The 25,186-nt window shown below is 42.4% G+C and overlaps 1 protein-coding gene and 2 non-coding genes across 4 annotated transcripts in view; 2 read left to right on the top strand and 1 right to left on the bottom strand.

The window, feature by feature from the left end:
• GCNA (germ cell nuclear acidic peptidase) overlaps positions 1-25,186 on the top strand; it is a 174,668-nt gene that overhangs the window by 69,617 nt on the left and 79,865 nt on the right. For both annotated transcript variants that reach the window (XM_029607210.1, XM_029607211.1), the window contains exons 4-6: positions 5,413-5,459; positions 7,613-7,676; positions 24,832-24,914. In XM_029607210.1, coding sequence (XP_029463070.1) covers positions 5,413-5,459; positions 7,613-7,676; positions 24,832-24,914 — 194 coding nt within the window. The remainder of the gene's footprint in view (positions 1-5,412; positions 5,460-7,612; positions 7,677-24,831; positions 24,915-25,186) is intronic.
• On the bottom strand, positions 11,541-11,614 carry TRNAN-GUU. The gene has a single exon. It is a non-coding gene; the product is annotated as a tRNA-Asn (tRNA).
• Positions 11,893-11,966, top strand: TRNAI-AAU. The gene has a single exon. It is a non-coding gene; the product is annotated as a tRNA-Ile (tRNA).

The following is a 25,186-nucleotide window of genomic DNA, read 5'->3' as shown; positions in this document are numbered from 1 at the left end:
ATCCTTGAAAGTATACCCCAAATCCCCAAGCGCCCGAGGCATTCGAGAATATACCCAAATCGCGGTTGGATACTGGGGGTTCCTGCCAGATTGACACTCTATTGAATTCACCCAGAAAATTGGCCCAAACTTGCAGATCCCTCTTGATGGCCGCAGACACACAAATGAAGTGATGCGGCCTGCTAATTCCTACGGTAGTCCATGACAACCTACGGAGAAATACCCGTCCCATAGGGATGACTCCGCCCGCGAAATTAAGACTGTTGATGAGTGTCTGTATGCCATTCATAGTCATCTTTTTGTTTTTGCCACTAACGCATTTCTAATCATTTCCTTCACTTACATAACTTGTCGGCTGGTAACCTGGATACCACCTCCTGAGTATCTAACTCGATGCCTAAGAAGGACAGAATTGTGGAGGGGCCCTCGGTCTTGTCCCTGGCTAACGAATCTCCAAACTCAGAGGCCGTATCCAGAAATCTTCCTAATAGCTTAGCGCAAGTATTTGATCCACCGGGGCTGACGAACAGGAAGTCATCCAAGTAATGGATAACATTTGGGATGCCAGCCCTCTGCTCGACCACCCACTGTAAAAAGGAAATGAATAACTCGAAGGATGCACATGACATCGCACATCCCATTGGCATGCATTTGTCGTAAAAGTATTGCCCCTTGAATCAGAAACCGAGCAGAGGGGAAACTACCCGGATGTACAGGTAGCAACATAAATGCTGATTCAATATCAGTCTTGGACATTAATGCACTCTTTCCGCATCTCCTCAACAGCGCTAGCGCGCTGTCGAATGACACATATTGAACGGAGCACTCGTCCCATGGCAGATGGCCATTAATGGACCTCCCCGGTTGGATACAAGTTTTGGATCAGCCTAAATTTACCCGGCTCCATTTTGGGAACCACCGCCAGGAGAGAACAAAGCATCTCTGCGAACGGTGGGCCCGTGAAGGGGCCAGCCATCCTGCCCAGGGCTATCTAGTCACTAATCTTCTGCTGCAAGACCCCCATGTTTTGCGCTGCAAACCGCATCCCTGGGAATATTTTCCCCAGAAAGGAATTCGGAACCCCCAACGAAACCCCTGAAGGATCTTAACCACTGCACATTGCTTGGGGTATAAATCAAGCCATGCCCATCATACTACCCAATTTAATCTGAGTTGGAGCTCTACCATTCGACTAGCCCTCATTTGGCTTTGGTAGAACTCCCGACATTAAGCCTCTTGCTACACCGAACTGCCAGATGGGACCCCCGCGCACACTGAATCGGCGTGCCTGAACTTGCAATCTTGAAAATTGCAAATGGACTTGCTATTTCCAGGGGCGGAAGAAGGGGCGGGAGAAGGGGCGACCTGACTGCTAGGTTTATGGGCAGTCGAACCTCTCACGCCCGTATCTGGTGCCTTATTCTCCATCTTCTGTAGCCAGAGTCCTACATCTTGCGTGCCCCATGACATGAACCTATTCTCCTCCATATTGTTCCTAAAGCACTCATCATAGTTCAACCATACCCACCCCTCGTACTCCCTATAAGCCTCTATTATTGTGTCAGCGTAACTCAACATGGGTCAGTAATGGCTAGGATCATTCTGCCCCACAACGCTGACCATCCTTAGGAAAGCCCTGGTCCAATTGACTATGTTCCTAGGAACCTTGTCATCCGACCTGCTCTCCGCATCCCGACCCTTGCCCCTCTTCCTATCGCCTTTCTTCCTCCTCCCTTCTAGTAAGGTGAAAATATCTACATAAATACGCTTCTTTATCTTTCTTTGCAGTGCTCTGGGAACGCTGTTTCACAACTGTGACAATGTGGTAAGCGCAGGAGGTCCCCTATTTGCTTCATCTGGATCAGCTGAAGGCTTAGACGTGCCCTCGTCGCCTGACAAATCAGTGCTGGACGATTCTGAGGAATCGCTGGAGCTGGACTTGTTCCGTGCGGCCCTCTTCTTGCTGTGCATCCTCTTCTTGCTCTGCGCTACTGACCCTGTCTTGACCGCTCCTTCAGTACCTTTACCTGTTTCGCTACTCTCGACACCTTGGGCCTTGCCCGCTGCAGGCGGAGAGCTGCTGGTTCATTCGCTGGGTAAGGGTGTACCTGTCCTGGCCTCCGACAATGCTCCTGACCCGCGGGCGGGAGTGGTCATTGTCTGAGGATGCTCGCTCTCCTCTGCTTCTCACGACTCTGTCCCACATGGCACCTTCGTAGATCTGGATCCTCCTCCGGATGGGTCCTCGCACTATTGCACTTACAACGTCCCCGGTACGGCGTCACCCTGAGTTTGCAGCGCAGCCTCCGTCCAGTTGGTGCCGTCTGCGTCCAGTTGGTGCCGTCTGCTCACATGATAGTGACCTGACCGGCCGATCCTGCCACCAGGACCGTGTTAAAGTATGCAGGCGAGAGCAGTGGGATGTACAAATATGCCCCCAGATAACTCGGATAACCATGAGGCCATTGTGCGGCCGGGATTCCGTGGACCGACTGTACACTGTTCGCCTGAGAGCTTGCCCCTATCGTCCACTCCTGCATCTGTTGATGTCCAGGCCTTTACAGGCCTGGTGGGCCCCCTGTTCCCCCACCGAATCCGGTGGGAAATGCTCCCCCCAAGGCCTGCCTGGCCCAAGGAAGACCTCTGGGGACAGTTGCGAGACTCTGCCCGTAGCACCCAGACATCTGTGGTCCTTCCAGTGACACTGCAGTTGAGGTACCCGTGGGGGGGATGCGTGTCCTCACGAAATGTATGCGTCATGGCCGCTGTATCACCCCTTGGTGAGTGCTCCTGCGGGGTGACTTCCGGCTGTGCCTCCCTAACCTGTTAGCCACTTTGGCCCCAGATTACTGCTCTGCCCTCTCTGCGCTTAGTCCGATCGCATCGCCCACATCCAACCTCGCTCTTGGCCTCACCCCTTGCACCAGCTCCTGCTCGGGCAACACGTCTTCAGCCCGGCCCGACCATGCTTGCAGTGCCTCTGCCCTAGCTGCTCCCCAACTCTGGCACTTCCCCCCCTTTTTTTTTTTCTTGAAAAAGAATGGGCCTCCTCTTACCGGCTGCTGTCTTCCGAAGGGGGGGAGGTGGGGGATAGTCTGGCCTCTGCACAGCCACGTGGACAGCGCCTGCACCACCGCATTTCACCACCGATCTGCTGACCACAGTGCTGAATAGATGGAAGATGGTCGGGAGGGCCTATAGCAGCCGCAAATTCGGGCCGGGCAGCATTAAATCGGGCCAGGCTGTAGAACGGGTCCGAGTACCTATGGCACAACTGATGCGAGTGCCGTCTCAAATATGGCACCGCCTTGGGACTACGGCCGGGCCTTTAAATTAGGCTCGTGCAAGTCATCATGAGGCGCAGCGGACCTTCAAGCTGGATGCCGCATGTGCATGCGGCCCGCGAAGTCTTATGGGCTCCAGTGGGATTCGCAGCGGCATCCGGGTACAGCGCACATCCCTGCCCCCCCCCCCCCCTTCCCGGTAAGCGTGCATGGAGGAAAGGCTCAGGGAGGGATAGTGGCAGAGGAACACCCCCCCCCCCCCAAAGCACCAGGTTATCAGCGAACCGGTCAATAGGTAGGGGGGTGGGCCTGGTTCTCTCCTTTTCCTCTGGAGCCGTGTTAGCCTAGGAGTCATCAATGAACAATAGTTGATACTCCACCCTGACCAGGAGCTATAAATGCTGCCTCTGCGAGAATCTCCAGTCCCAGCCGCACCTGGGTATCTAACCCCACCCTTCTGCATAGCACTACCATTGGGCCAACCCAGACAACAAAGAATATTTTGACATAGTTCTGCTTTATTTTCCTCCACAAAATGCCTGCATCAGTTACTTTCACTTTGTGTGGGCTGCTTATAACCTTTATTTTAATAATGAATGATCCATTGAAATAGTTTAAATTTTGGCAATCTCAATGTGCCAAAAGCCACAAATTCACATCTTAAGAGACTGAGATAAATCATTTTCTTAAAAAAAAAAGTTTAAATAAATGTGATTATATTCTCCATAAATAATGATCTGTGTATATAATTTGAATTTCATGCTTTATTAATATAACTTGCCTTATTTATTTAAATGATGTATTATTGCTAGACATTTCTCTCTTTTTATTTTGTCAATTTATTAAATCATTTTCTAAAAGGTTTTAGTTCACTCTTAAAAATGACGACAGAAAAAGGCCGTATGGCCTATTTAGTCTGCCTAACAAACTAATTTATCTTTACAATTCTCATCATTCCTTCAGAGATCCCCTATATTTATTCCATACTTTCTTGATTTCAAATACAGTTTTTGTCTCCACCATCTCCACTGGGAGCCATTCCATGTAGCCACTGCCCTCTCTATTGCTGAGTCTACCCCCTTTCTCCCTCATTCTAGAGCCTCCTTTCCATCGAAGGAGGCTCACCTCCTATGCAGGGAAACCTTGGAGATATTTAAATGTCTCTCTCATATCTCGCCTTTCCTCTAGGGTATACATGTGTAGATCTTTGATTCTTGTTTTCTTTGCTTTCATACATTAATGGTACTTGTAATCATCCCTCTCTTTTTGGGAGCATCTTGCCACTAGCCATATTACTACTTGTAAAATTTGCTAGAAGATTTGTTCTGGCATTCATAGCTAGTAAGGCATGCATATTAGTCTGAGAAAGTAAAGAAAATATAGGATTTAATTCCATTGCTCCAAATATACATATAATTCAGCTATTTGACTGTTGTATGACGCAGGGGATCCCCAGTGGCTAAAGAATGGAAATGAAGAATCAAGGTGTAACCTGTGTTAACTTTAGGTGTGCCAAAAAGCAAGCGGAGAGCAAGTCCACACGCGATATAAAGTCACAAATGAGAGTGTAGAAACGATGATAGTCCTTACAACTTCATATCATTTGACCTCTTTATTCAAAGCAAACTCATGAGAAGAATGTATCTATAAGAGTGTATAAATTACAGCCCTTCTGTCCCTCTCAACACAGCCTTTATGGTGAAACATGGTGTCAGGGGACACTTTTTAACTGCATTATTTGATCAATTTCAGGAGTTTGCTATGAATAAAGAGGTCAAATGATATGAACTTGTAAGGACTATCATCTTTCTACACTCTTTTTCATTTGTTAACTTTAGGTGTAACATTTTCTGCATGGGGGTAACCTGCACCCTTAGTAACTTGTTGGGCCATTTGGGTCTTTATCTTCTGTTCATTTATTATATTACTATGCTCCCTTGGTCTCCTGGAATTAGCTTATTATCAAGTTATGGGAATTTTCAATACCCTGGCCAGCTTGAATGCCTTTTAGACGTGCAGTGTATAATCACAAGTGTGATTTACTAAGGACCTCATCTTCTACACTTTATAAAACTGCTCATATATTTTACTTTTAGTTAGACACTGATTTTGTACTTTAACTTTGCAGACCCACGGTTATTATCTTAGATTCCAGTGATGAAGAATTTGAAATGTGTAAGTAAAGCAACTAGAAGAATTATTACTTTTATGAGTGAGTGGTTTGGTTTCTGACTGTTGAGCTTAATTTTTATTTTATGGACAGTTCTTTGTTTGAAATAATTTTTATTCAATTTTTTTTCACTTGAAGAACAGACTTCTCTGACTTCACAAGTCCCACTGATGTGATTATGGTACTCACATACTATGGAACTTAAAAGCCCCTTACTGCCTGTTCATACAGTGCTCAAGAGTGCACAGACAAGGAAAAAATATCCACAAAAATATTTTTAAAAAAATAGAACACATAATTCCCATATTTAGTGTTGCTAAATCTGAGATAGTGAAATCCTGTTTAATGCTTTCTATAACTTCCTTGATACAGTATTTCCTGGTCTGATGCTTCCAGATAAAGCTTGTGCATTAAAAAATTGTTTCAAACTGATTTACTCCTTCCTAATTCTCTTAAATTTCTCACCCGCTGTTCTCAAAAACACCCAAGGAGCTAACAGTACAATGAAATACAATGCAATAAAATAGCAGAAAATCTATCATAATACAGTGAAATTCCTAATACAGTTATTCATCTAAATACTAACTAAGCACCTTCTCCCAGCTTTCCCTAAACAACCCCACTCTCTCACAGAGGGACTAGACAGAGCAAGACCCCCTGCACTCACCAACCCTGCTACTAATTTGCAGGTCGATACAGTATCGTTCGGTCGAAGATTGCCCGTCTGTAACGTGCTCGGAGTGCACAATTCGGGCGCGTAAGGCGATTCAGTGATACAGTCTCCAGTTTCACGCGTCCTTAGCGCTTCTTAAAACAGACGCATAACCCTTTCCGCACGCGGCATGTAAATGAACGAATTAGGTGTATAATGCTGTATAATGAAGGAATTAGCTATTCCCCTCCGATACCGTAACGCGCGCTCAGATTATCTCCTTAGTAACCCGCTGTTTTGCCGCGGCCTTAACGTGTTAGTTTACCGCCTCCCCCTAGTAGGTGTTAGGACTGTGAGTCTAGTAACAAATCCATCGACACCGCTTAAGATACTCAAAAACAATAAAACACAATAAAAAAAAAAGCGATACAGAGATGATCGAGAAAATGTAATGCTGTGGGACACACAAAACCTGTCAGAAAAAAAAATAAAAATTTTTAAATACCTGTCGGAGGGCCGCGTGGGTCCAGGCGGGGGGGGCGGGTGGACGCGCGTTAGTTTCAGACGACCGGCGGCGGGATCCAGGGGGGCCGGTGGTCGCGTGTTAAATCTAGGCCACGGGCGGGTGGGCGCCTGTTCCAGGTGGGGGGGGGGGGGGGCGGGTGGACGCGCATTAGTTTCAGACGGCCCGGGGGGCGGGTGGTCGCGTGTTAAATCTAGGCCGGGTCGCACAGACGCGCATTCATCCGCCTGGATGAGTGAATGAATGCGCACCTGTGCGACCCCTGCGATTCGGTGCTCAAGGCAGTCACATGCCGTGACGTCACGCCTTGAGCTCCTCCGCCTGGATGAATGAATTCATTCACTGCCGGTGGGGGCTGCCTCTCCGGCAGCCCCCACCGGCAGTGAATGGTTTGGGAAAGTAAGTATGAAGTTGACTTATATAGTTCGGCAGATGCTACCATTATAGGAGAGACCTGTATGGCACGGCTGATGCTAAGCAGACTGGATGGACCGTTTGGTCCTCTTCTGCCATCATTTCTGTGTTTCTTTAGGATCCAACACAATGTACTCCATGTCCAGTACCATAGACTAACACTAGCCCCAGAAACTGTATTCCACCTCTGACCAGAATTTAAATTTCCAGCATTAAAAGAACTTAAGTTAAGGCTATAAACGTCTCTATCCTGGGGAGTAATAGCTAATTCCTTGATTAACATGGTATTTCCATGGAAGTATACTAATTTGTGCCCCATTTTTGGTGCATCAGGAGTGCAGTCCTACACAAAAGAATGTATGCACAAGCATACGCTGATGTGCTTGTACACCCTAGCGCACGTTATTGCATTGGGGCTGTGGAAAGGAAAGTTCTGCCTGCTCTGGTTTAATACTGTGCGTTTATAGTTTGCTTCCATCAAGATTTATGTGTTAGCTTTACAATTAAAAAGCTTCAGATTTTAAGCGGCAGTAATTACACATTTTCTCCCTTCTTCCTTTCTCGTCTAGTTTTAGCCCAGTTGAAGACTCCTAAGACAGTCGCAGGTCAAATTCAGACAAAGCAAAGTAACAGGTGGGTTAAAACTTATAAAAACAAAACAGTTTAGAGCAAATAAAATTGCACATGTCAGTGGTAAAAATGTTAAATTTACAAACAAATGGATTTTGATATATATACAAGGTAAGACAAATGCTGTTAGTATTTAATATTAGTAAGACTCCTGGACCTAATGGTTCACACCATGAAGAATTAAAGTTACTACCAGTTTTGAAGGGAGCAGCAAGGCCTAAATATAGCTTCTGACACAGCATTGGAATAGCAAAACAACAACATGATGGAGATTAAGGATGAATAACTATATCACTACTTACTGCAGGAAATATTTTGAAACAAATAGCTCTGAATGTGATCAAATTTTACTCCTATTGGGCAGTTTTCAAAGGGATTTCCGCAGGTAAATAGGGGTTTACTCACGTTATTATGTTATGTTATTTCTCTGCAGTTTCTTTTCTCGCTTTTCTTTAGTTATTTCTCTAGTTTTTATTCTCTGCAATCCCATCCCCCTTCCCTATTGTATATAATTTCAGCCTTCAGTTTGATGTAAATCGATATGATGTACCCACTAATATCGGTATAGAAAAGCTTCTAAATAAATAAATACTTTTGGATGCAAGTGAATCGGAAAGGGAGAGGTAAAAATAGAGGGGATTTTTCCTCCTCAGATGAATCATCGGATGATGATAAAGGCATGACTGTATCACGGGGTAGTGGTAGAAAAGTAGAATTTAGAATGCCTGAAAATGCAATAGAAAGTACTGCAGCCATTAGTAGGGATAGGGAGAATAGGGAACCTTTTTTGCCCAACAGGGTACAAGGTGGAAGAGGGATATCACGAATCGGGAACCGTACAATTTTCGACGTTAAAAAGAGATAATTGTGGGGAATACAGACAGAATATTTATTTATTTATTTATTTATTTATTTAGAGTTTCTTCTATACCGATAGCCGTTTGCACATCGTATCGGTTTACATATAACTAGGAACATTTAGGCGGAGCCATTTACATATAGGCAGAGCCCTTACATGGAACAGTAACAACTATAAGAGGCAAGGAACAGTAGAATAACTAAATGTTAAATTCGAGGAGCTATGTGTTACATGTAAAGCTAATGAACTAGAATACTAGATAAGGTGAACTATAATACAAAATGTACAGCAGTTCATGGTCATTCCAGAGCGACACTATTGGATCAATTACAAGGAGGTAAGAACAACATCTGAGCTGATAAATTGTTTAAATAAGAATCAAGAGGAGAGGATCGTGAGTGAGCTCAATGAAAGTATCACAAACACAATTCTGTGCAAGGAGGTTTAACAGAGGAACGAGGGGCACAAGGAGAGGAACGTTAGAGGCCGGGGAGTTAACTGGGGTAAAAATAGGAAAATGGGTGGATAGTGAGAATATGAATGGAGAAGGGAAAGGTAATAATACTAGGGTAAACAGGGGGGTACCAGAGGTTGAGGATGACGGGGAGGTAGAGAGTAGAGACTGCTACTGTTATAATAACTCAGAGGTTCAAATAAAGGAATTTTGGGAATTCTTCGTGGAGGATTGTGAGGGGTTATGCCTGAAGTAACAACCATGTTTTTAGTTTTTTCTTGAATTTAGGAGTGGAGGTCTCTGTGCGTAAGTCTGGAGGTAAGGAGTTCCATAGGGTAGGGCCAGCAAGGGAAAAGGCTCTGTTCATAGTGGAGGTAAGTTTGGTGGATTTGATTGAGGGCGTGCGGAGTGATCCTTGGAGGGCAGGGCGAGTGGGTCTTGTGGACGTGCGGGGGAGGAGAGGCGGGTTGATCCAGTGGAGGTTTTCATTTATAAGGCTTTTATGGATGAGGGAAAGTGTTTTGAATAGTATTCGTGATTGTATTGGTAGCTAATGAAGTTCAATAAGAGTTGGTGTAATGTGGTCTCTTTTTTTGGAGTTAGAATACGTGCAGCAGCATTTTGTAGTAGTTGTAACGGTTTAGTATTAGTGGAGGGAAGGCCGAGGAGCATTACAGTAGTCTATTTTGGAAAAAATAATAGACTGGAGTACAGTGTGGAAATCAGAAAAATGTAATAAAGGTCTGAGTTTTTTTTAATCGTTTGTAGCTTGAAAAAGCAGTCTTTTATGATAGATTTAAGGAGGGTTTGAAAGTGAGTTGGTTGTCAATAAGAACACCAAGATTACGGGTGTATGACGGGAAAGAAGTGGAGGAGTGAGAGAGGGGGATAGGGGGAGAAGGATGTTTGTTGGAGATAACGAGGAGTTCCGTTTTTTGTGGGTTGAGAGTGAGGTGCATGTTTGTGAGGAGGTGGTTGATGGAGGAGAGGCAGGATTCCCAGTTTTGGAGAGCGGTTTGGAGGGAGTCAGAGAAGGGAAAGAGGATTTGCACGTCATCTTTATAGATGAAGTGCTTGATACCAAGGTTGGTGAGAAGGGTGGTTAGGGGAAGCATGTAAATGTTAAAGAGGGTAGAAGAGAGTGATGAGCCCTGGGGGACACCTTGATCAAGACTAATAGGCTCAGATTCAGTGTTGTTAGTTATATATAGTCGTTCATTTATCTACCAAAATGTACCCCCCAGAGATGATGTCTATTAAATAGGGGTTTATCCTTTATCCCTACATATAAACATGACGCTTTGACCACTAGGATTGAGTTGAAAAAGTTTTTCCGTAGAATCAGACTAAAATAATTTTTTGATGGACAACAACTGGTGGAAAATAAATTTGTGAAGGCATCAGGATGGATGCCTAAGGAACCCCCCAGTGCATTAATAATTGCTTTTGAGACTATGATGTTTCAGGAACTGGGACATGTGGAGGAAGAGAGAGAAGTTTTGAAATACAGTCTGTCTAAAGAAGAAGGGAAAACTATACATGTATTAAACAAGTTACTACCAGTTTTGAGGGGAGCAGCAAGGCCTAAATATAGCTTCTGACACAGCATTGGAATAGCAAAACAACAACATGATGGAGATTAAGGGGTAGTTTAATCCCTTTAGTGTTTGCCCGTTGTCTGATTATTTGTACCATACTTTAAAAGATGCCTCAATTTGCATAACTAAGAAACCCACACACCTGTTAAGCAAACACCTAGAGGAACTAGAACAAAATTCTCTAGCTTTATGTAAGCCAGGGAATACGAAACACGCTTCAAAATGGGTTTCCTATCACACAAAGCTTCCTCTCTCTCCTCCGTGCACTCATCTGGCCACTGTTTTTCCTTGAGGGAGAATAGAAGGAAGAAGATGAAACACCAATACTTTCTCCACAGATACAAACAGTATTTTCAGGGACTGCCTGCGATCAGTTTCCTCGTCCTTTAAACAATGAACAAGCAGAGCAATCCACGTCATACTAATGAAGTGCTACCACATATTGTCTTTCATGACAAAGAAAGGCCTGAAAGGAGGTAGATTAAGAATCAATAGGAGTTCAAATGAAGCATCGTTTGACAGATGAATAGTATAGGGACACTGCCTTTTAATGCTGACTGATTATGGACAGGACAGCCTGCATTTTTAGTGGATTTATTGTTCAGTTATGGTTTTTCACTACCTTTTCTCACACACTACCACCGAATCAGGGATAATAAATGATGCAGAATCACTAGGGTGTTTGATACTGCTTAAAAAGTTGTAATGGTGTGGATTATCGCGTCTTTGTAGCAAAAAGGCCACTGTTTTCCTTCCTCCACCCAACAACTTTCACCTTCCCAAAGGCTGACTGACACACAGGGTTCTTTTACACTACTGAAGCCAACACCATTTTCAGAAACTACCATAGAATCCTAGAGGCCTGGACTCTCCTCTTCTATCAGTGCTGGTGCATTAATGTAAGCAAAGAGAAAAACACACACCTTGTTCTGAGCTTGGAAAGCAAGCTCACAGTCCGTCCCTGGGTGGGTTTGAACCACCAACCTTTCGGTTAACAGCCGAATGCGCTAACCTATTGCGCCACAGAGACAAGATGACAAACAGCCCTGCATTGTATTCTCTGGCCATCTGCTCTCCATAACACGCACATTCTCCTTTTTTAGCACCACACATACGGGTGTGACTTACAAGACTTTGAGAGGGTGGAATGCTCAACACGCTCAGCTACGTATTGTCCAGGAAAGAGCGATAGCAGGATGAGTGGACATACTTTTGGTATGAGTCTGCGCCTTTCTGCTGACTCATGAAAACTCAGGTTGCATCATTATGCTTGCACGAGTTGAAAGCTCCTAACCTTCTTCACTAAGTGGTCTGTTAGCTCAGCTGGTTAGAGTATGCTGCTAATAACGCCAAGGTCGTGGGTTCAACCCCCATACTGACCAATTTCTTTCTCCTCATTAAAGTTACTACCAGTTTTGAAGGGAGCAGCAAGGATTGTAATAATAAATGAAGGGACACAATAGTTAAAAGTAAATTGATTATATCATCTTAAAAAATTTTGTAAGGGAACTATATGGGTCTATTTTATGAGGTGTTTTTTATATTAATGAATATGTAGTGAATGTGATACGGTTGGTGAGAGTATGTGTATGATTGTGGGGGCTGGGATTTGGGATTAATAAGGTATTAGATATGATTTATTTTTATTTAACTCTTTTTTTCTATACTGACATTCATGATGCCTGTCATCACATCGGTTCACATTGAACAAGGGTAAATTAACGTTAACTTAATTGAAGAGAAGAGGTGAGTTACAATGAACGAGGGTTACTGGAACTTGGAGGATGGAAGAGAGTAAGGAGAGAGGAACATTTGAGTAGTAGGCTATATATAGAATAACAAAGGAAGGGGACATATGAATGAAATTTGTTATAACAATATACATATGAAAAATATACAATATAAAATACTGAATGTTTTAGTATAAAATATATGTTCACAGTTGGATATGTCCAGTAGTAAAATACATGATTATAGTGTTTGTATATGTCTAAGAGCAACTATTTATTGTGATATGTGTAAATGTTAAAATACAGTATGCGCATTATGCTAAATGTATAATCATATTAAAAACAATTTTTTGTACATAGAAATTTAATAAATATTTCATATATACTCTGGTATCATGAGCTGATGTATTTGAAACACTTGATGTGAAAATGTTTACAAATATGTGAAACAATATGATTCCCATATCTGTGATGTTGTAATGATACACAGACATCAAGCAGTCAATATTCAAAAGCCATTTAGATTGAAAACTCGAAAGTTATCCATCTAAATGGCAAATTTGGCATTTTTAGCCATTTATCTGGATAAATTATAGTTGATAAAAGGGGAATCACGTGACGCCATGAGAGCAAAGAGATGTGAATCGCTGCCCTCTTGGGTTCCCATCCCATCACCCATAGTTTTCTGCAATCAATCCCGACTAAATCGCATGTATTTTGCTTTGGGACAGTCTGCTGACTCTAATGGTACCTGCATTGCACTGGATGATGTCTTCATGGCTGGTGCGGAAGGGGAAAGAGAAGGAGAAATTAAAACCGAGCTTTCCTAGCGTGTAGCAGATGGACTCAGGATCAATGGGTATAGTGTACTCCTGCTAGCAGTTGGAGACGGATCAGATTTCAATCTGACGTCAGCCCCTAGTACATATACCCCTGCAGGAAGTGCAGCTCTTCAGTATTTTCCATCTCCATAGCAGGGACTTTTGGCAGGTCTTAGGGGGGTCAGGAGGGTGGGGGGTTGTAGTAAATTAATTTGGTAGGTCTTGGGGAGGTCAGGAGGGTGGGGGGTTGTAGTTAGTATGGCTTTCACGGAATTACATTTTAAAATATGTGGCGTTCATGGCTCTCTCAGCCAAAAAGGTTCCCGACCCCTCTTATAAGCTAATCATAGAGCTAGAATTTTGGTACATGTCATCTTATCTCCTGAATTCAGTTTATACAGAGGAACTCGACAAGGTTGCCCCTTATCTCCACTTTTATTTGTCTTAACATTAGATCCCTTGTTAAGTGATATAACCCAAAACCTTTGTATAAAGGGTAAAATGGTGGATCCTGAAAGTATTTAAGCTTTCAGCATTCGTGGGCAACATATTAGTCCATGTAACAGACCCAGAGGAATCTTTGCAGAAATTGATTAGAATGTTTCAAAGTTATGGGGGAATAGTGGTTAAGATTAAATTTGGATAAGTCTGAGGAACTTCCAGTGGGAAATTGGCAGGCATGTGGTTGGATGGGAACTTTCCCTCTTAAATGGACTGATATGCAATTAAAATTTCGAAGCATATATTTACCAAGTGAGTTGGAAACTTTACAGGACATAAAATATACACATTAAATCAACATTATGAGCCCAGACACCTTTAAGTTTATCTTTAATGGGGAGAGTGTATTTATTTAAAATGATCATGTTGCCTAAATAGCTATATGTCTTTGGTCTGCTCCCTCTCTATTTAGATAGACTTTTCAACTTCTTGGGAAAACTGAGGAATTGGTTATGGAAAGGCAAGAAGACATGGATTTCTCTAGTTCAATTAATGAAACCTTGGGGGAAAGGGGGCTTAGTTCTACCGAATTTGAAGCTATATAACTTGGCAGCAAACCTCCATCATGTGGGAAACTTGCTTCAAGGTACAAATTACTTTACTGATTTTCAATTTGAATCGGTGCTGATTAGGAAGACAATTACCTAATCATTTGAGTCATAACTGCTTGATAGCCCCTTTAAGAAAAGCTTGACATTGGCTTACTCTATTTTAAATTACAATTTAATATTTCACTATTTTTACCAGTGTTGGGGAATGGAATGTTTCTCCAAGATATGAAGTCAGATGTTCTTTCCAGGTGGAAAAGGCAAGGTTTATGGGTAGTTAGCTAACTGTGGTAAAGATTATTTCACCTATCTCCAAGTTCGACATTATGTGATGTCGTTAGATTGATCTGAATTGATTAAAGACAACTAGATATTATTACAGGAGTGTTTTCACATTGAAGACCCTCGGAGACATAGAATATCCTCTTTATACAGATCTTTAATTGAGGGAAGCACATACATGGGGTTGTACTCTGTTACCGTCAGGAGGCACATCGAAGTACAAAAGGGGGCGTGGAGCCAGCCATATATATGTTCTATATATAGATATAGATAGAACTTGGGACACTTCTTCTAGTTATGTCCCAAAATTCAAGTTTACTAGCAAAAGATATATTCATATTTAGAATGAGTCACTTCTTTACCCTAATTTGTGGTTTTATCTCCATTATTTGGGGGATTATCCATTCTTCCTCTTATTGTTCCTCCTCTCAATGGATGTGGGTAAGGAAGTTACTGTTTCTTACCGCCACGAATCTGGCTTACCATTCCTTGATGGCCTCCCGAAGCAGCAGAAGCAACAGCGGCATCATTTGACCCGCGGGGCTGGCTGGCTCCACGCCCCCTTTTGTACGTCGATGTGCCTCCTGACTGTCCCCACGCTAGCGCGGGAAATCCAGCCTATATCTTCCCGGCGATCCAGCACAAGCCTTGCCATGGCTACAGGCTTGCTTGTGCTGATGCTGTTTCCTTGCTGATCCTGCCTTTGCTTTGACCCGTATTGTTGGATTCCTCTTGTCTGCTGCCTGCCTGTGATTTGAATTGTCTTGGATTCCTCTTGTCTGCTGCCTGCCTGTGACTCGGATTGTCTTGGATTCCTCTTGTCTGCTGCCTGCCTGTGACTCTGATTGCCTTGGATTCCTCGTCAGCTACCTGCATGTGACCTGGATTGGATTTTGAATTTCTCTCACTTGCTGCCTGCCCTTGACCTGGACTGGATTTGGGTCTGCCACTTTCTGTCTACCTCTGACCCGGACTTGGATTCTGTGGAGACAGCCATCTCTGACTCCGGACTGGGATCCTGCTATCCTCCGCTGGCATCCAATCTTAGCCTGGTCTCAAGTAAGGCTGTTTTTCCTATCATTGGGTCCATGAAACATAACAGATAGCCGAGGCCGTGGACCCGGTAGATTTGATAGCCTTGCAAGGCCATTCCAGGTCTTGCTACTAGAGTTCAACTGCAACAAGGAGTCCTAGATCAAGTAAAAAGAGTTTTGGAAAGGTTAGGCGCTCATATGGATGCCTTGGCTGTAGCAACTCCTCCGGTATCTCCAACACCACCCAGTTCTGTTCTCCGGTTACCTCCTCCTCCCCGTTTCAATGGAGATCCGAAGCTCTGCCGTGGATTTATAAATCAATGCAAAATGTACTTTTCCTTGCAAGCTCCATTATTTCCCTCCAATAAAACCAAGGTTACCTTCATTCTTTCCCTCTTAGAAGGGCCGGCCTTGGCATGGGCTTCTCCACTATGGGAGCACGATGACTTACTGTTAAATAATTTGGACCAGTTTCTCAAGGATTTTTGTTTGGTCTTTGGTGAACCAGGCAGGACTGCCTCTGCAGCCTCAGAGTTGCTCCAAATCAGTCAGGGACCCAGGTCTGTGGGAGAGTACAAGGTTCAATTTCGCACCCTAGCCACTGAACTTCGTTGGAGAGAGGAGAGTCTTATTGCCATCTTCCATCAAGGTCTCTCAGATTCCATAAAGGATGAATTGGCTACTTGTGATCCACCAGAATCCCTTGAGGATCTTATCCATCTAGCCATCTATATAGACCTTCGCTTTCAGGAACATTTGCGAGAAAGGACCGCTTCTCGCCACCCACTTCGATTGGCACCATCATTTCAGCGCTGTCTCATTCCTCTCAAACCACAAGAGGTACCCACCTCCTTAGAAGAACCTATGCAGATTGATTGGTTCAGGATCTCCTCTGAGGAAAGGCAGTGACGATGACAGCAGAACTTCTGTCTCTACTGTGCAGGAACCAATCATTATGCCAAGTCCTGCCCCCAAAATCCAGGAAACTCTCGGACCTAAGTTTGGTGGGAGAGGCCTCCCTAGGTCATGTGATTTCCTCTCCCCAATTCTTGGTTCCCGTGACTTTGTCCATCTTCAAAAATTCCATTCATCTGCATACCTTATTGGATACTGGTGCAGCCGGGAACTTCATTGAAGAATGATTTCAGATTCCTACAGAACCACTTAAAACATCTCTTACTATTTCTTCTGTTTCTGGACAACCCTTGGTGGATAGGATTTTGCGCATTACCAAATCTCTTACCATGACTACGGGAGTCCTGCATCAAGAAACTATCTGCTTTTACATCTTACCATCATCTGTAAATCAAATCATTCTAGGCCTACTGTGGTTAAGATTTCATCAGCCTGGGATACCCTGCAATTGACTAAGTGGAGTTCAAAGTGTCTGCGCAATTGCCTGCTCTCCGTTAAACTTCTTCCTTGCAAAACCCCGCTACTGGACTCATTCTTTCTGGATTACCAATATGCCGATTTCGCTGATGCCTTCAGCAAGCAACAAGCAGAGAAGCTCCCTCCACATCGTGACTATGATTGCAGCATTGATTTACTTCCTGGGAAAATTCCCCCTCGCGGGAGAATATACACACTCCTGAACCAGAAACACAGGCCATGAACCAATATATTCAAGAAAACCTGGTGCATGGCTTTATCAGGCCCTCTTCTTCTCCGGCAGGGGCCGGGTTCTTTTTTTTTTTTTAAGACTGCGCTCTTCATCCCTGCATCGGTTATCATGGTCTGAATGCCATCATCGGAAGAATGGATATCCTTTTCCTCTCATTACCAGGTTGTTGGACCGATTTAAAGGAGCACAGATTTTTACTAAGTTAGATCTTCAAGGTACCTATAATCTAGTGCGAATTCGAGAAGGGGACGAGTGGAAAATGGCTTTAATAATCTAGTAATGCCTTTCGGTTTGTACAATGCACTAGCTGTTTTTCAGGCCATGGTTAATGATATTTTTCTGGATCTTCTTTGCTCACACGTTATTGTCTATTTGGATGACATCTTCATCTTTTCTAAATCACTGGACCAACACATCCTCCACATACGACAAGTCCTTCAACGTCTCCGGGAAAATAAGTTATTTGCCAGTCTGGAGAAATTTATGTTTCATATGCAGGAATTCCCCTTTTTGGGATACATTATTTCACGGACTGGGCTATAAATGGATCCTGAGAAATTCCAGGCAATTCTGGACTGGCCTCAACCAGTAGGCCTTAAAGCCTTACAACGATTCCTGGGATTTTCAAACTACTATCGACAATTTATCCCTAGCTACTCAACTTTAGTGGCACCTCTCACTGCTATGACCAAGAAGGGGACTGATGTCCGTAACTAGGCCCCAGATGCCATGCTAGCAGGATCCCTGCCTGCGGTGTCCAGACCCAAGAAGACCCTTTATTATAGAAATAGATGCCTCCGCCCTAGGGGTCAGGGCAATCCTTTTGCAATGATTGGAGGAGGAGAATCTTGCCCCTGTTCATACTTCTCTAGAAAATTTTCTTCGGCAGAGAAAAATTATGCGATTGGTGATTGGGAACTTTTAGCCATTAAGTTAGCACTCGAGGAGTGGAGACATTTATTGGAGGGGGAAAATATCCTATCACTATTTATACAGACCACAAAAGTTTAGCATACCTCTTGCATGCACAGCACCTGAATCCTCTGCAAGCTTGATGGGCCTTATTCTTTAGTTGTTTTAACTTTAAGCCTCTCTTTCGACCAGCCGAGAAGAATCAATGAGCTGATGCCCTATCTAGAAGCTTCCTCTCTGATGACACTCCAGCTCACCTCGTCATATTATTACTCCTGCCCGGATTATGATTGCCGCTACTTTTACAGCTCCAATCGGTAAGACAGTTGTACCCAAGCGTTTGAGGGAGAGAGTTCTGCGTTGGGCTCAAGATTCCCATGTGGTGGGTCATCCAGGGCTTCTACGCATTAGGGAACTCATTAATCGTCGTTATTGGTGGCCTCAATGGAAAGAGGATTCCAAGAGATTTGTAGAGTCCTGCCCTACATGCGCCGCGCACAAAAGTGTCCGGACACGACCCTGGGGTTGGATACAACCTTTGCCCATTCCTGACAAGCCATGGACTCATATCACGACTGATTTCATTACAGACTTACCCCTATCTGATGAAAACAAAACCGTCTGGGTCTTATAATTTAAGAGGTGCACTCGAATAAATGATCATAATTTGTCACACACAGCCTTATTCTTAGTTTAGGCATGAGTCACACCATTTTTTAATCATAAAATACACCCTTCTATTGTTTTTGGAGAATTAATCATTATGTCTAGAGCGACTTGAACTACACTTTGGAGGATTAAATTATTATGTCAAGAGCAATTTGACTTACACGAGGATATATTTAACTATCTCCGCTTTTTTACAGATCATTTATTTTGTCTCTCTAATTACATATTTTCCCCCTTTTTTTCCATTTCGTTTTCCTACACAGAACTGAGTCTTGTTCTAACACCAAGTTGTCTCTTTAAGAATAACCATACATAAACCATGCTGCTTATTGACTGAACTACAAAATCAACTCAGAGGCACTCAGCAAATTATTGTGCCCACACTTAAGGGTAGATTTTCAAAGGGTTACGCGCGTAACCTCCGAAAACCTACCCCAAACCCCCCCCTGTGCGCGCCAAACCTATCTTGCATAGGCTGCCGGTGCGCACAAAGCCCCGGGACGGGGGGCATGTCGTGGCTGGCGCGTCATCGGGGCATTCCGGGGGCGTGGCCGCGGCCCCCACCGTGGCGTGCCAGCGTCCGGCCCGGTGCACGCAAGTTACGCCTGCCAACTTGTGCAACAAAGGTAGGGGGGTTTTAGATAGGGCCGGGGGGTGGGTTAGGGAGGGGTAAGTGCAGGGGGTGGAAGCAACGGAGGCAGGCTGCGCAGCTCGGCGCCCGCAGGCTGCCGATTTTGGGCAGCCTGCGGGCGCCGACCCCGGATTTTAACAGATACATGCGTAGCCGCGTGTATCTATTGAAATCCGGCGTACTTTTGTTTGCGCCTGGTGCGTGAACAAAAGTATGCACGTGCGCTTTTTATAAAATCTATCCCTTATTTTATTATCCACTTTTTAACATGATTCCCTTTATCACAATTGTTATTAGACCACGTGCCATTTAAAAACATACCCCTATCATTCATACATTATCCTACATTCACACTATGCATACAACACTTCAATTAAAATGCTCCAGCATTCATCAATATCTTCACCAGCAAAAATCTTTTTGTTACATTGCTTATGTCCTACGCTGATGACTCTGATTACTTATCTGTTCATTATATTGGAATGACTAATATTCACAAATACATTGCATTGCTTTCATATTATACAATGAAACATAATTCAATGATATGTCTATCCATCTTTACAGGTGTTAATTATATATACATCCAAAGCTATTAATTGTGTATATATCAGACGAGAGCCTCGTTTCACCCTGGAAATCAGGGCTTCTTCAGGGATTTGCAATGCTTAGTGATGTCATCATACTTTCATCATGAAATATCTTTCCTCCTTTATTCATAGATCAGACATGAGTTTTCAACAGTGTAATTATATACTGTACATGGTCTATCCCATTCCAACGATATCAGCTTGATGACGTATTGTTCATATTAGTGTAACGGATGTTTGTATATATCCATACAATACGTCATCAAGCTGATATCGTTGGAATGGGATAGACCACGTACAGTATATCCCTGATTTGCAGGTCGAAACGAGGCTCTCGTCTGATATATACACAATTAATAGCTTTGGATGTATATATAATTAACACCTGTAAAGATGGATAGACATATCATTGAATTATGTTTTATTGTATAATATGAAAGCAATGCAATGTATTTGTGAATATTAGTCATTCCAATATAATGAACAGATAAGTAATCAGAGTCATCAGCGTAGGACATAAGCAATGTAACAAATAAGAAGATTTTTGCTGGTGAAGATATTGATGAATATTGGAGCATTTTAATTGAAGTGTTGTATGCATAGTGTGAATGTAGGATAATGTATGAATGATAGGGGTATGTTTTTAAATGGCACGTGGTCTAATAATTGTGATAATGGGAATCAAGTTAAAAAGTGGATAATAAAATAAGTGTGGGCATAATAATTTGCTGAGTGCCTCTGAGTTGATTTTGTAGTTCATTAAAACATCAGAGGAATTACATGGATGTTTTGACTTATTGACTGAAGTCATTCTATCAAGAGTTCTTTTGCACAGGTATTCGATTCCACTGGTTTTTGTTCCACTGTAGATTCCCCCCCCCCCCCCCCTTTTCATCACCAGATTCATGTTATCTTGATTTTGCACTGATTTGTATCTGCTATTATGATATTCTTGCACACATACACTTTGATATTTTTTCTTAATTTTATGTTCAATTTTAATGTATATTGTATGATAATTTTATTATTTTTTGGTCATTTATATAATTTATATATGTTCTTTTTGATGTCCATGTATACTCATACATTTATTCACGTGATTTTACTTTTTTTAATTGTATAATGATTCGATTCAATTTTTTACATGTATGTACATTCATTTGGTTTCACATATATTTATGTATGTGGTTTTTTATCTATATGTTCTTAATTATATTTATATTTGGTTTTAGTAGCCCCTGAGGCAGCTCCGATAGTGAGCGAAACTCAGCCAGAGTCAGGCAAGAACTAATAAATGTCCTTTTATACATAAATCTTCTTTTTGTATCGCTGCATAGCTATCTTGGATCAGTTTCCGCTTTGTTCTTTGGGACCAAGAAATTTGGTATACAGCTTGACTTTTCTTCTGCTTACCACCCTCAAACTAATGGTTTGGTGGAATGGACTAACCAATCACTCAAGACTTTTTTGCGTTATTATGTGAACCAATGACAGGATGATTGGTCCTCGCTACTTCTTTGGGCTGAGATGTGTCACAACAATCACATCACTCAGACTACAGGGACATCCCCCTTCTATTTGTCTTTGGACATCATCCGCATATACCGTTACCCTTTGCTACATCTTCATCTTGCCCTGCGATAGATATGACTACCCAAACTTAAAGAAACTATGAAGAAACACTCTGACCCTATTGCATCAGGTGGCAATTAAAGCAAAAAGACAAGCAGAGAAAAAATGAAGACCAGCTCCTCAATTTCACCCAGAAGAACTGATTTGGTTAAGCACTTGCAATCTCAGACTACCTTTGCCTTTGAAGTTTGCTCCTCATTTGGTGGGACCATTCCCAGTCGAGAAACAGATTGGGGAAGTTACTTATAAGCTGCAGTTACCTCCAACTCCTCGAATTCTTGATGTGTTTCACATATCTCTCCTCAAACCAGCAGTCTTGCTTAAGTTTTCTAGACGGCCAAGACAACTATCACCCATGATAGTGGAGGAGGACACGCAATATGAAGTTGATGAAATTTTGGATGCTAGACGTAAGGGGCGGAATCTTCAATATTTAATTTCATGGAAAAACTATGGACCGGAGGAGAACTTGTGGATACCAGCCAGCAACATCCAGGCTCCTCAGTTAATCCATGATTTTCATTTACATTTCCCTCTCAAACCTGGACCTAAAAGGCAGAGGAGAGGGCCTTGCAGGGGAAGTACTGTTACCGCCAAGAATCGGGTTTACCCTCCCTCGACGGCCTCCCGAAGCAGCACGAAGCAACAGCGGCGTCATAGCCGCCCAACACTGTCCAACCTGCGCAGCAGTCTGGCTGTGCCTCCCAACGGTCCCTGCACTAGCATGGGAAATCCAGCCTATATCATTCCAGCGATCTAGCACAAGCCTTGCCTCGGCTACAGGCTTGCTTGTGCTGGTCCTGTTTACCTGCTGATCCTGCCTTTGCTTTGACCCAGGTTGTCTTAGATTCCTCTTGCCTGCTGCCTGCCTGTGACCTGGACTGGATTTTGGATATCTCTCGCTTACTGCCTGCCCTTGACCCAGACTGGTTTGGATTGCCCTTGCCAGTAGCCTGCCTTTGACCTGGACTGGATTGGATTTGGGTCTGCCGCCTTCTGTCTACCTCTGGACTTGGATTCTGTGGAGACAGTCATCTCTAACTCAGACTCAGGTTGGACTGGGATCCTGCTATCCTCCGCTGGCATCCAATCTTAGCATGGGCTCAGGTAAGGCTGTTTTTCCTATCGTTGGGTCCAAGAAATGTAACACTGTTGCTGGCACAGATAGAAATAGGACACTTCTGGAGGCAACCAGATGGTCCATTTATTATCTTTTTACTCCATAACAAGTAAAGTATGTATTTTGTTACTTTTCAAGTAATAAAATGCATACTTTACTCATAATGGAACAAATGGCTTGTAAGTCAGCACACTCTAAGGGGAATAAAATGATACTGGACATATGGCTACGGTATATTTCAACACTCCCACACAAAGCTAGAAGTCAGATGTTCTTTCAAGTTGTTTTAAGAGCTATATGGATTTCATGTTTCCAGTATAAGCTCTAATATGTGACAATGGGATGGGGAGGGAGGGGAAATGATGGGGGCTGAGCAGAATTTTGGAAGTTTGTATTGTTCTGGCAATAATTGTTGATTATGATTGTAAACTCAATGAACCTGTGATTTGATTGTTTGCTTTGTATAATTAACAATAAAAACTAATTTACATAAAAAAACCCCATAAGCAAGATAGAAAAAACAAAATACATAAAATTACTAAAACAACAAAATGTGCTAATTCTATGTATTTGTTGGACTACAAAGCTCTTTGGCAAGTCTCTTCAAATTCTCTGTGATTTACATCTAATTTATAGTGCTTACATGCTTTTTTTTTTTTTTTTCAATCAGGCCCTGCTTTCCATTTTTTAAAAGATGCATTTTGACTTTGATAGCCTCTTTCACAGCACCATTTAGCCATTTTTGACCAGTTTATAGTTTATTTGGGTTTTTTATACCGTCACATCAGTAATAAAACCTTCACAACGGTGTACAGCTAAAATAAAAATACAATAATATCATAAATATGAATAATAGCAAATTAATACCATAAAAGCATAGGTAGCATTAAATTACTCTAAATTATTAAATCAGTAACTAAGCACACATTCAATAAAATGGTTGTTCTTCTTTTGATCTTTCTTGATTTGTGGAATACATTTTAGCTGGGTTTCCAAGATGATGTTTTTAAACAGTTTCTATGCCTCATGCAGATTTTTAAGCATTGTAATGTTCCTTTTAGTTTTCTTCTAACTAGTTTCCTCATCTTGTGAGTTTCCCCTTTAAAGTTATATGTTTACAAAGTCCCTGTTACAATGTAATTTCCAAACTTGATTAGTTCTATGTAAACCGGTATGATGTCCGCAACTAATACAGGTATATAAAAATGTTTAAATAAATAAAATAAATAAATATGTTGTAGGTTTTTTTTCTTTTTCTTTCAATGATTATCTCAAATAGAGGGCAGTGGTAGGAAAGGGGTTGAAAATTCAGATGAAAAAGATGGAAATTGGTAACTGGTGTTAGGCTGATTATGGAAATGTATATGCTCATTTACCCAAAATGGGTTAATCACAACTGAGCAGACTTGATGGGCCAAATTGGTCTTTTACTGCTGTTATTTACATTGTTAATGCAAGTATTATGTAGTGGAGGTCATTCCATGTGCTACAATCCATGAAAACTATGTTTAACTATGTTAATGTAGCTGGGTTTAAAAAAGGTTTGGACAGATTCCTAGAAGAAAAGTCTATAAATCATTATTAAAGTGGACTTGGGGAAATCCACTGCTTATGTCTGAGATAATCAGCATGGAATCTATCAACCTTTTGTGATCTTGCCAGGTACTTGTAACCTGCATTGGCCATAGTTGGAAACAGGATACTGGGCATGATGGACTTTTGATCTCACCCAATATGACAAATCTTGTGACCTTACATTCTTATGTTTCTGAATGCATCTTTCTCTGTAAAGGGTAGGCATACTACAGATCACATTTAACTCACAGGCATCCTTCTGGTTCACAGAGGCAAAATCACTTCTGGCCCATAAGAGAAAGTGTGATATCAACGGGCCAGCAAGAGTGATGTCACTGCTGCAGGCTGTGTCAGGATGCAAATCCCCACGCCTTAAAAGACATTTGTTTGCCAAGTATTTCTCCCTTGGCACTCTGCAGCTGTCCCTGTTTGGAAGGCGGTCCCTTCCACAAAACCAATATCCCGCTTCCTCTGAATTGTAGGAGGCAATTCTATATGACAAAATCTGACTATGATATTCCTGAACAACCATCAAATACACTAATTTATACATTTTTTTTATTTTATTTTGTTTGTAGGTTGCAAGACTTCTTTGACTCGGATGATGAGTGTTTTATATCTTCTTCTATTACAAATGAAAATTGGATAGGTAAAAAGAAGGGTAAGTAGTTACAAAAAAAAGTTCAAGCAAAAAATAATCCCGTGAGCATTTTAAAGTTAACAAAATCTATAAATCCCTCATCATGCCTCAGGAGATTAGTGATATGTTTTGAAATCTGTTTCGCTACTTCTACCATTATGAATCTATTGGAATTGGTATACTTCATCAAAATCCCATGTATATACCACATTGGTATGTGTAGAAAATGAATAGCTCCTGAAACTTCCAGACTCAGGGTTGTCTCTAAAAGGGAGTGAAAAGGGGCAATACCC

The sequence above is a fragment of the Rhinatrema bivittatum genome, chromosome 6 (genome assembly GCF_901001135.1).
Source record: "Rhinatrema bivittatum chromosome 6, aRhiBiv1.1, whole genome shotgun sequence".
NCBI lineage: Eukaryota > Metazoa > Chordata > Amphibia > Gymnophiona > Rhinatrematidae > Rhinatrema > Rhinatrema bivittatum.
The sequence above is the reverse complement of the archived record's forward strand: the minus strand, read 5'-3'. Positions and strand labels throughout refer to the sequence as shown.